Genomic DNA, 11,576 nt, shown 5'->3' with positions numbered 1-11,576 from the left:
GCTGTTGAGTGTCTCTTGTCCTTCCTTTCTCTCCCCCAGTTCCCTCATTTTTATGCCTTATTTTATGCACACAAACAATGCAAGCTCCAGGACATACATTAAAGGCTGTCCTGCACCCTATCACCTGCTCACGGCACAATCTCTGGCTTTAAATATCCCTTCCAAAAGGAAGTTATTTTCCATGTAGAAGGAGTTTATGTTATCTCTGTACACACAGGTATTTATTTTTTCATTTGTGTAACCATAACAACTTTATACAGGATGCCTCATGTCTGTGTTTTCAGACACTCTAGGATCTGAGGCATCTTTAGTTTCCCAGCTGAGTGTTTGTCTGTGTGTGCTTCAACATTGCCTGTTCTGTTCTCTGACATGTAAAACTCAAGATTATCATGAGAGGGCTATGGCCCAAATTCATGTATTGTTTCTGAATGCCAAGGTCATTTCTTCTGGTACGAACCAATCCTTATTGCTGCTGGTAATGACAGGCATTACTGTCTTTGTTACACTGATCTCTAGGGCACTTTCTGTGGAAAGGTGTAACTATGAATTTTATGTGTAGGAATATGAAAGTTTCCACAAGGCAAACATGAGGAAAAAACAGTTGAGTAAGTCATTCAGATAATTTTAGGCATCCAAGTAGGGCAGAGATTCTCGGTGTCAACTTGGGCTGTTACTGTGGGAAGGCAGTGTGTGTGTGTGTGTGTGTGTGTGTGTGTGTGTGTGTGTGTGTGTGTGTATTGGCAGTATGGCTGCATGCATATGTTATTCACCTCTGTAGGCACTTATGGAGGTCAGAAGTCAATATCGGGATGTCTTTGTAAATTACTTCTCCACCTTACTTTATTTTATTTTTTAAATTGAGACAGGACCTGTCATTGATCTGGATCTCCCCGTCTTCAGGTAGATCAGTCCTTCGGGATCTCTCTTACCCTCTAAGACTGGGTTGCAGATGAATACTACCGTGGCAGGCTTTTATGTGGGTTTGAGGGGGATCTTAACTCAGGTCCTCACACTTGTGCAACAAAGCACTTTACCATGACCCCACAGGTGGAGATTTCATCATGCATTCCAATGATCAGTGAGAATGGAGATGAGCCCAAAGAGGTGCAGGTGCATGATGCTGGGAGTCCTGAGGAAGGGAATTTCCTTAATGCTGCAAGCCACTCTGGGATGCTTTATCAGGAACATGCTGGGTTTGGAAATTGTCTAGAAAGATAATAGAAACTTCTAGAGTATTTACAAGTCCCTAAAAAAGAAACATGCCATTTGTCTTGTCTAGTCAGCAGAGCTAATATGGACTAGGACTATCACAGACACCTTGATTTGACCCCAGCCTGATAGCTGGGTTTATGTTACCACAGGCCCCCTCCAGTGTTTGAAAATGGGAGCCAGAAGTGCTACCTCGATTTGTTTGTATGAGGAGTAAAAAGATGAGCAAGCAGTTTCTGGCTCATAGTACATGCTTAATAACTGTAAGGCTATGAGCCATTGGGTAAATAGATGCTTACATAAATAAAGAGAAGGTTACATTGGAATGGGAAACACCATGGAGGCAAATGCAACGCAGTGCAAGAATGACCTTTAAGGACACATAGCCACTTTGCAAGGGTGCTATCAGCCCTGGGGCAACTGTGGTGGTGACCTGAAGTATTGGTTACAGTTTAAGGAGGGAGATATTTGCAAGGTGAGAGTGACCCTATAGGCAATCCGAGCTCCCAGAGCTCTAGCTTTACTTTCTGCTTCTAAATCTCACAAACATGGAGGGGCACAGAGACCCCTCCATCACAGAGAGGAGAGAAAATGCTCTCGGAGGGCTGAAGGAGAAGCTGGCTCCGGTCCAGATGGTTCTGGCCTCCTGTGTGGGTGACATTGGGAGCAATGCTGTGCTGTGGACAAGGCCAGGATCTCTAATGCTGCTCCTGTTCTTGAGCTAATTAGTAGTGACATAGCAATATCAGGAAAACGGAGCTTACAAAGAACCCAAAACGCATCATGGTGGTTAGGCTCTGAGAGGATGGTACCCAGCAGCATCTCCTGACCTTTGCCCGAGGTTCATAGAATGACACAGGCCACACCCAGATCTGCTTTTTTTTTCTTTTTCCAGAACGAATGCCTGGCTCAGCACTACCTTTTTGCTTCAAGTGGGTTCTTCCTCCTTTTTCTCTTGGTCAGCAGGTTCAGACATAAGCAAACAATTGATTTCCTCACTCATGAAAAACTACGTATTGTTTTAACATTATATTCTAACGGAATGAAACTCCTTTTCAGCCTGTTTTGAAAGTGTGATTGCAAAACACAAAAGAGCCCACGGGATGTGTTCCCTCAAGTCACGCCTACTTGAAATGGGGTGGGGGTAGAGGGGGCAGAGGGCTTCAGGGATCCGGGGAAAGCACCAGGATTCAAAGCTGGGCCTTGTGGTAATTGTGACTCTCAGACTATAGGCTGGGGGTGTCTGTCTTTAAGCCTCTGCCTGGAAGAAATCTGGTGTGATAGGGAGTTACAGGATGGTGGCAGAAGCAGGCCTGCCATTTGTCTGCACCTCCTTCAGAGGCCTCATCTCACTAGCATGGCCTTGGCATCTGCCTCTCAGGCCTCAGCTGCAAAAACACTTGGCTGGTCAAAGAAGGTGAGCTTGTTCAGAGAAGGGGAGAGAGGGAAGGAGGGAGGGAGATAAAGGGGGAGAGAGAGAGAGAGAGGAGGAGGAGGAGGAGATGGAGGGGAGGAGGGGGGCACTTTGCTCTGGCCACTCTCTGCTTGGGTTTAATTACCTTGAGAAAAAGACCACACCTTGCACAGACTCAGGCACTATCACTTTGCTAACAACAGCCCCTGTCTTTCCACTGTAAGACGTTTGTTGATGATATTAGAAGATACAGGAACCCAGTGAGCACCCGCTGGGGCTTTCATGTTCTCGTGTCTCAGAATGAGAAACTTGACAGGGACACACAGACAGCGGTAGAAGCAGAACAAGTTTATTACAGAAGAAAGCACTTCCAGGGGAGGAAGTGGGTCAGGGGAGGAAGTGGGCCAGTAGCTCAATAGTACCCAGGTCCTATCTCACAGATTGGAAGGAACCTTTATAGAGGCTTTATATATATATATATTGCACAGGCTCTGTTTGTTACACCTCAGCTTTGGTGGGAAGGGGTTACTAGTCTTCCCTTCAGTCAACTAGTTTCTTTCCCATGCTAATTTTGACCTCACTTTTTGCCCTACTCTCCTCTGCAAGTGGAAATGGTGGTGTGCAGGTATACACCTGAGATTCTTTGCAGGTGTTTAACTGCCACCTGTGTTTTCACCCTCTTCCTTCAAGGTGGTTCTGCAGAAACCCAGCACTGACAGCAAGAGAAGCTGGCTGGCCAGATGGGCTAGAGTGAGATTCTGCTTTCTTGAACTTTGAAAGCACAGGAAGCCAGCCTGAATAAGAAGTTGTATCAGAGTGACACAAACCCAGGATAGGCTGTCTTCAGAGCAGTTAGCAGAGGCAGATCACAGCAGAGGCAGGGTCTGGAGGAATACCCTCACTGTTCTTCCAGGAAGGGAGCATGGGTTTCTGGCCTGGAAGGAAGCCGCATTCCTTCTCCATTGTCCCAAAGGTTACAAGGTCCACAGGGACTTCACAACTTTGCCCAGGAACTTATTCAATGTCCCCGTTTGTTTAAGAGGCTTCTGAAGTACAGAGTGCTTCTTCCTGGTTTCGGACTGAAGGAGGGCAGGCTGCAGCTGCCTGGGTCTCTGGGCTGAGTTCTTCCGGGTAGTTGAAGGAACCCAGGGCTGGTATAATGAGGGCAGCACTCAAAGATTTAGGGAGAGCCTGATTGTAATTTTACATGCCTCTTGTCTTCCCTGTGGTCCACTTCTGTGGGTTACAGATCACAAAGAAAGCAAGAAGGATGGAAACCGTGTTTCTCTTGATTGGGGTGTCAACTTCAGAACTGCGACTGCACATCAACAGTTACAGAACAGCACACCTGGAAAGGGTGAATTCTACCTTATGCAAATGATGCTTTCATCAAAAGAGAGGAAGAGAAATCACTGCCTGCACAAAATGACTAAAGAAAGGCTGATTTGAATAATAACACACAGAGAAGCCTCCATACCACCCTAGTCCCTCCTCCTCAGTGTCCCCGGAATACCTGCTATAAGAGCAGGGCTGACTCTATTGTATTAGCTCATGGGAGCCAACTTCTTTCTTTGAATAGTGTGTGTGTGTGTGTGTGTGTGTGTGTGTGTGTGTGTGTGTGTGTGTGTTGCTGGGCATGAAAGCCAGAGCTTTGCACATGCTAAGCAAACAGTCAACCATTAAGCTGCATCTCCAGCCAAGACATGATTCTTATTTTAGTTTAGAATTAAATTATACTTCCATTTATATGGTTATTTGATTAATACCCATCTTTGCCAACCATTTGCTAGTTCCATGCTGTGCAGACTCACCATGTTGTCTGGAGGCTGGTTGCATCACTGAGAGAAACCCTCCGCGCTCTGTCACTGAATACATCTCCTTGCACATGGACCCACAGAGCAGAGTTTTAGGGTGTGGTGCTGACTAACACAGTAGAGTTAGACAAACACAGACTCAGAATTCTGACATCTGTGCTCACAGAACTTAAGACTGTACTGTCATGTTCTTCGGATAAGAGAGTGAGAAATAGGGGTGATTCACCACTTACAATCTATCAGGCAAGTGTTACAGGGTCCAAATTTGCTGGGATTCATGTCCAGATTTTGTGGTAGCACAGACAAAACAGAAAACTTGGAACTTAAACCCTCTCTTTGTACATATGTTAAGAGTGGAAAACTGAGGCTGGAGAGCTGAAAGTCCTGCTCATAAGCTAGCTAAAGCTGATGCTTCCCATTATCATTGGAGAATATCAATCAACCTATCAGCTTGAAGGTATCTGCCCCTCAACCGCCAATAATTCTCATTAAAAGATTGCATTTAAAAAATGGAATTAGTCTTTTTCCAGGCAAACAAGCATGTCTTAGGACCTGTGTGAGTCATTAGAAGGCTGAAAAGAGGAACTCCAGACCCACTCAAACTAGGCAAAAGCCTAACACCTTCGTACACTGCAACCGTTGAAATGCCAAAATTTCTCACTGCATGATCCTTGCAGTGAAGTTCAAGCATACTTATCCGGTGTCCACTCTGCCAGGCATCAGGGACAGAGAAAGAAACAATTTCATTTTAACGACTTGCAAGAAGTTGCTGTTACTTATGTAAGAGCCATAGACATGGGACTGACTGACTTGTTCCAGATGCCCAGGGTGACTGTGGGAAGTAAAGACCAGTTAGGAATGATATGGGCATGTGTGTGTGTGAACATGTGTGGATTCATGCTAGTGGAACCAAAGGGGTCAGTGCTCTATTTAGATATTTCCAATCCACAGCCATGGCCTTGCATATGGAAGAGACCTGGCAATGCACTTCTCTCAGAGGTAAGTGAAGCTCACCTGATAAGCAGACCCTGATGACTTCTACACATTCCTACCTAACCCTCTGACACACCTACAATCAACATTAATTGTCATTCTTAGGCATCTAGGTAGCTGCATTTGGAGAAGGTAAGATCCCTACAGATGTACATCCAGACACTTAACATTGGCCTTTATCTTTTTCTATTGTTAGTGAAGAAGTTGGAATTTCTCGTCCCTCCATCCTGCAAAAAAGTATAAGGTTAGCCCTGTAAGAGTCACCATGTAAGTGGGGCTGGGGATGTACCTCAGTTGGTGGAGGGCCTGCCTAACCGGTATGAGGCTCTGTATTCTATCCCTAACACTGTATATAAAGTGGGCATAGTGTTGCACACTGTAATCCCAACACTCAGGAGGTAGAGGTAGGAGGATCAGAAGTTCAAAGTCATCCTTAGCTACTACGTAGTGAATTCACGGCTAGCTGGTGTTACATGGAATCTTGTCTCAAGCAGCAACAGAACAAACAGCAACAACGGCAAAACAGCAGAAACACTGAATCAACAAGAGTCCCCACACTGTACAAGGACCTGCTGATTTTTCCAGGCAAGAATTCTGAATACCTGGCCTGCGTGCCCTGCTTGGGTTATAAGACATTTGTGTCTGGGACCAGAATTCAGCTCTCTTGTCCATTTCCCACATACCAGGCACTGCTACTGTCACACAAGTCATGGCTCTGGGCAAACAGCCCAGAAAAGGTCACCCCCTGCTTCTCCCAGGCTCTCAGAGATGCACTTGTAACCCACGTGGTGATGGGGCGTGTCCTTGGGCCCCACCCTGCCTCTTGGGCCAGTCTGGATTCCCAGTAGCCTCCCAACAGTTAGAACTCATGCTGACTGCCCTAGAACACAGAGAGATGTTTTCTAAAATGATAGGACCCAGGTGTTTTCTTTTAAGGACCATACACCCCTGCCAGGCAGCTGTGGAAACTGCCCAGTGACTACCCTGTCTTCCTCCTGCCCCCCTGACTTACTGTTCTAGTACCATCAGCACCGGGTCGGTGGAACTCAGCAGGCTCTTTTGCTGTACAGATGTGGGCTGCGGTCAGCCACTCCTCACTCAGAGGCAGCGTCTGCTTGGCTTCCCCCACTACTTTAGCAGAAGCAAAGCTCTCACAGACTGTGAATCTCTCTTTCTCAGGGGAAAGATCACTGGAGCTGCGGTTAACTTACCAGGCACACAGGGATGGCCTTTCACTGTAGTCAGCATCTGGTGTCAAAACACAGTCTGTTTCCCCTCCACCCTAGTTCTCTGGTCTTTTCCTGACACCCTCCCCTCATAGCATAACTTGGGCTTTAATGAAGCTTCCTATTCCTGTAGCCAGGGAAAGAGGTGGAAAAAAAAATGCAGCAGATGAGATTTTTATCCTTTCTGCCTTTTAATTCCTGACCAGAAGTTTTATGCTTTGCAGCAACCCCCACATCATATTTCTATAAACCTTTTGCATTCACAGGAAGTCTGTTCCTGGCCTCTTGACAACTGGGAGACACTTGTAGGGTGACAAAGCAAGTCCACTCAGCTGTTGCATAGACATCTCACTTAGCAACAAGAGTCTCAAACAGACTCAGGGAAAGCACTTGGAGGTATCTTATCTTCTCCTGTTTCACCATGTACACTATTCTACCACCATAAGGCAAAGGGCCTGCAGGGGGAAGGGGCTCTGCCTACCTCACCTCCCCGGGGCTCTTCCAAGCAGTCACTGTCACAAGTCACACAAGGGTAGACATGACTTTCTGACCACCTCCTCTTTCTCACCCCTTGAAAAACTGCCAGAGGTTCAGGAATGGCTGGTTCTCTAACCCAATTCCCAGAGGAGTCCTACCCCCATGGAAGTGTCCTTGGAGCCCGTCCTGGGAGTGGGGCTAGCAGGAGTTCCGAGGCTCCTAAGGACAGCGCAGACTGCTGAAAGGGGCTGGCTTCCTGAAAACAGAAGTTGTTCTTGAAGTTGCTGGGCTGAGAGGGTGGTGCGACGTTTTGCAGATGAGCTGAGGGAGGGTGAAAATGGTTTTCAGAAAGTAGTAGTCTTGGTGAAAGGGACTTGCTTGCAGCCAGGTTCTGCTTGCATGGGCTCCTGCTGGCAGGGCAGTGGGGGGCATATGCATCCTGCACCCCCTCTGCTTTTGAGAGCGGTGGCATAATAGTCCAGGGGCTCTTCCTCGGCACCTCCAGTCGTTTCCAGGAGACAGCAGCGCAGGCAAAGAACCCTCTGGAAAGAGCGCCGGAAGTTGTCAGAGAGGAAGCCATAGAGAATGGGGTTGGCACAGCTGTTGGCATAGCTGAGGATGAGGGACACATGGTTGACTGTGGCATCGAGGCTGGTGACAAACAGATTCAGAAGCTGCACCACATAGAAGGGCATCCAGCACAGCACAAAGACGGTCACCACCATCAGCACGAGCCTTGTGATCTTCTTCTCTGAGCGCCTCCGTTGCTGCCAGCCAGCCCGCAGGGCCACCGCACGCATCTTGCCCACAATCAGCAGGTAGCATAGACCAATGGCCAGAACAGGGAGTAGGAAGCCCAACAAAAAAGTATAGATCACGAAGACCGCAGACCAGGCTGGGTGAGGCCAGTGCAGGTTGCAAGCCACGGTCTCGCCCCCGCGAGCCGGCCTGGTGTCAGCGAAGACTGCGATGGGCAGGGTGACCAACAAGGATGCTAGCCACACTCCCAGGTTGATTAGCTTGGCCACGCTGGGCCGCCGGTAGGTGGCGGCGCGCAAAGGGTGCACTACAGCCACATAGCGGTCCACGCTGAGCACGGTGAGGCAGAAGACACTGGTGAACATGTTAAGGCCATCCACGCTAAGCACTGCGCGACACAGCACCGCCCCGAAGGGCCAGTGGTGCAGGGCGGCCGCCGAGGCCACGAATGGCACGCTCAGCATGAAGAGCTCATCGGCGACCGCCAGGTTGAGCAGGTAGATGTTGGTGGCTGTCTTCATCTTGGCATAGCGTAGTATCACGAAGATGACCAGGGCGTTGCCCACCAGGCCCACCAGGCACACGAGCGCATATATGCATTGGATGGTGACCATGCCTGCTGTCCCCGTGCCGTCGGACCGCACCGCATCCTCCTCCTCCTCCGGAGCGCTGCTGGCGTTGGTTCCGGGGGTCCAGGTGGTGTCCTCGACCCCGGGGGGCAGTGTTGAGGGCATGTTCATGCTTTGGGGTGCCCACCCCAGGCGGCGGAACGCGGTGGAGCAGCTGAGCGCTGCACCAAGGACCAAGCGGCGGGCTGGGGTCGCGCGCACAAGCTCCGCTCCACCGCTCCGCCTAAGTAGCGCACGGAGCCCGCGAGCGCCCTCCAATCCCCGCGCTGCCGCGCGCCCCCCGGCCGCGGAGCTCCGTTCGCCCGGCGCACGCCCCTCCCTCCACGAGCCGGGCCTCAGGTGCAGTCTGCTCTGCCAGCAGAGCTCTCATAGGCTTTTCCTACCCACACCACCCCTGCCATGCTGCCAGCTTCGCCTGAACTCCGAAACTCGACTTGACCCCCGGGTCCTGCCTTTCCCCCGCTGATCACGCCTCCCTCGGAGCTTCAAATCCTCTTGCCTTGGGATCCTTGGTTTTCCACTACCTGTTAGCTACCTGCAGTTCTCTGGGTACTGAAGTATCCTGAGTCGTCCCAGATTACTCCAAGCGTGCAGACCCATCATCCTAGCACCTGATATCCCTCCCCCGCCCCTTCAATTTTCAAGAAGTCCTATAGCATCCTTTAACTCACTCCAGGGATGAAGCAAACTGAAGCTCCCTATGGACATCTTGGTGATTTCCAGGTCCGTCAGAGGCAGAGGTGGGGCTCTGCTGTCTCTCTCTCTCTCTCTCTCTCTCTCTCTCTCTCTCTCTCTCTCTCTCTCTCTCTCTCTCTCTCTCTCTCTCTCCCTCCCTCCCTCCCTCCCTCCCTCTCCCTCTCCCTCTCTCTCCCTCCCCCCTCCCTCCCTCTCTCTTTGGAAGCTACAATACTGCCCCCGAACCTTTAAGTTGAATCTGTGTGGAATTGAGGTCCTCAGGAAATGGAGAGGTAGTAGAAGAACTAAAGATAACCCCCAAAGAAAACTAACCTTGGCCAGATGAGATGGCTCAGGGATAAAAGTACTTGTTCTCAAGTCTGAAGATCTGACTCCCATCCCTGGGACCCACAAGAAGAGAAATTTGACCTTCACTTCCCACTGTGGCATGCATGCACCTGCATCCCATAAATACATAATAAAATATATTTATTTTTGGAAAAAGAAAGTAACCTCTGTCTCCTAGGTGCTTAGAGAATAGGTAAAGTCCACTGGTGGAGAGGCCTGGGAACTCCCCCCTTGCAGTCATCCATGGAGGTGTCCAGCCACAATGTCCCTAGAGAGGAGGGTGGTCAGGAAAGATGGCTTCCCAGTCTGGGTTTCCCCTGCCTCTCTAGAGCAATCTCACTGCTAGACTGTCAGCAGGCAGCCCTCCCCTTCAGTTAAAATGCTAATACAGGGCATCAGTGGAGAGGTGGCCCTAGCAAACATGACTTGGTTTATCTGCTCTCTATGGATCAGGATGTAAAGTGACTCCCTAGCTGCCTGGGGAGGAGGGAGCCCCCACATCCCATGCTATGTGGCTGGGACAGTTGTACAGAAGATGGAGCCAAATGCTTCAGGACCACTGAAGGTGGTCCTTGGTGGGGAGACTGTCATTGTGCCCCATTTAGGCTTGGGCTGGGGACATGTATGATCAGTACTGGGCCACCAAAGAGCTGGTCTCCAACCTTGTCTCTGGTTTTGCTCACCCAAATGAACTGATAAGTGGCCACACAGTCCTCCACCCCTTTTGCGATCACCCCTGAAATGTGTCTGCTTTTTCCTTTGGTCCTATTTCTATCATGGTCTCCATGGGAGGGACCTATAGGACCTGTGCCCTCAGAAAGAGAAAGAGTGGGGCAATTGTTTAGGGGGGAAGAGTACTGTGCTTTCCCTACAACTCTGGACTCCAGAGAGACTCTTAAATGACCCTTCCGCAGATCACTTCTGGTCCCAAGACATGGATGTTGGGTGATTGTCCCACCTCTCTGGACCCCCCTACTCTGCTGTCCTCTCGCCCACTGAATGTTCAACATCCTCTCTTCCTGGAAGAGTCTTTCCTGTTGTCCTCCAGTGAACTTTTGGAACCTTTTCAATTCTTCTCCGAAGGTTCTCTCCTGGCACTTCCTACCTCCTTACACCCATGCCTCAGGCTCGAAGCACAGATCGGGAGTGAGGTTCAGTGACGGGTGGGGTCATGTTGGCTTTTAAAAGTTACTCCACTGAAGCGAAGTTTACTTGATGCCAAGAGGCCCTGCCCACAGTCCAGCACTGTAGCGGTGGTCAGATCTCCTGTGGATACGAAACAGGAAGTTGGGAAACCTGACTCTGTTGTGGTTTGAATGTGAAATGTCTTCCACAGGCTGTGGCCCCTTGGTGGTGGCACTACTTTGCAGAGGGTGGAAACTTGGGAAGGCGGAGCCTGGCTTAAGGAAGTAGGTTCCTGGGGGCATATCTTTGATTTTTAAAATTTCATTATTTTATGTTTATAAGCGTTTGGTTGCACATATGTCCTCAGAACATGCTTACCTGGTGCCTTGCAAAAGCCAGAAGAGAGTGTCTGATCCCTGGGAACTGGAGTTACAGATGGTTGTGAGCTGCTATGTGGGTGCTGAGAATAGAGTTAAGGTCCTCTAGAAGAGCATTTAATGTTCTGAACCAGTGAGCTATCTCTCTAGCCCAGGTAGTGGTGGTAGTGGTGTGGGTGTATGTGTCTTTGAACTGGATCCCTGTCTTTTCCTGTCCCTTTGCTTCTTGTCTGACATGCAGTGAGTAGCCTTTACCAGATGCCATGACATTCTGTCTCAACACAGAATCAATGGAACAAGAACTATGGACTAAAATTCTTCAAATCAATTAAAAATATATCTTTCTCAGTGTAACTTGTTTGTTGCAGTAATTTGGCCCTAATGATACAAGAAATGAATATGAGGTCTGATATGGCCTTTGTTCCTCAAGTCCAGAAACAAATTCTGAAACTAAAATTTTGATTCTGCTGATGTTGCTGGGTGAGAGGGGAAGCCTGTTCAAATTCTAGGTGTTTCTAGAACATAAATGA

The 11,576-nt window shown here is 49.1% G+C and overlaps 1 protein-coding gene across 1 annotated transcript; it reads right to left on the bottom strand.

Annotated features, from left to right (window-relative positions):
• Positions 1 to 2,899: 2,899 nt before the first annotated feature.
• Sstr4 (somatostatin receptor 4) lies at positions 2,900 to 9,266 on the bottom strand. Its single transcript, XM_006984485.4, has one exon. The coding sequence runs from the start codon at positions 8,630 to 8,632 to the stop codon at positions 7,478 to 7,480; it is 1,155 nt and encodes a 384-aa protein (XP_006984547.1). The 5' UTR covers positions 8,633 to 9,266; the 3' UTR covers positions 2,900 to 7,477.
• Between the last annotated feature and the right edge of the window lie 2,310 nt (positions 9,267 to 11,576).

The sequence above is a fragment of the Peromyscus maniculatus genome, chromosome 4 (assembly GCF_049852395.1).
Source record: "Peromyscus maniculatus bairdii isolate BWxNUB_F1_BW_parent chromosome 4, HU_Pman_BW_mat_3.1, whole genome shotgun sequence".
NCBI classification, from domain to species: Eukaryota; Metazoa; Chordata; class Mammalia; order Rodentia; family Cricetidae; genus Peromyscus; species Peromyscus maniculatus.
Note: the sequence above shows the minus strand (reverse complement) of the source record. Positions and strands in the feature narration are given on the sequence as shown.

Bases quoted from the DNA above. Each gene is read 5' to 3' on its own strand.
- Sstr4 (XM_006984485.4), bottom strand. From the start codon at position 8,632: ATGAACATGCCCTCAACACTGCCCCCCGGGGTCGAGGACACCACCTGG.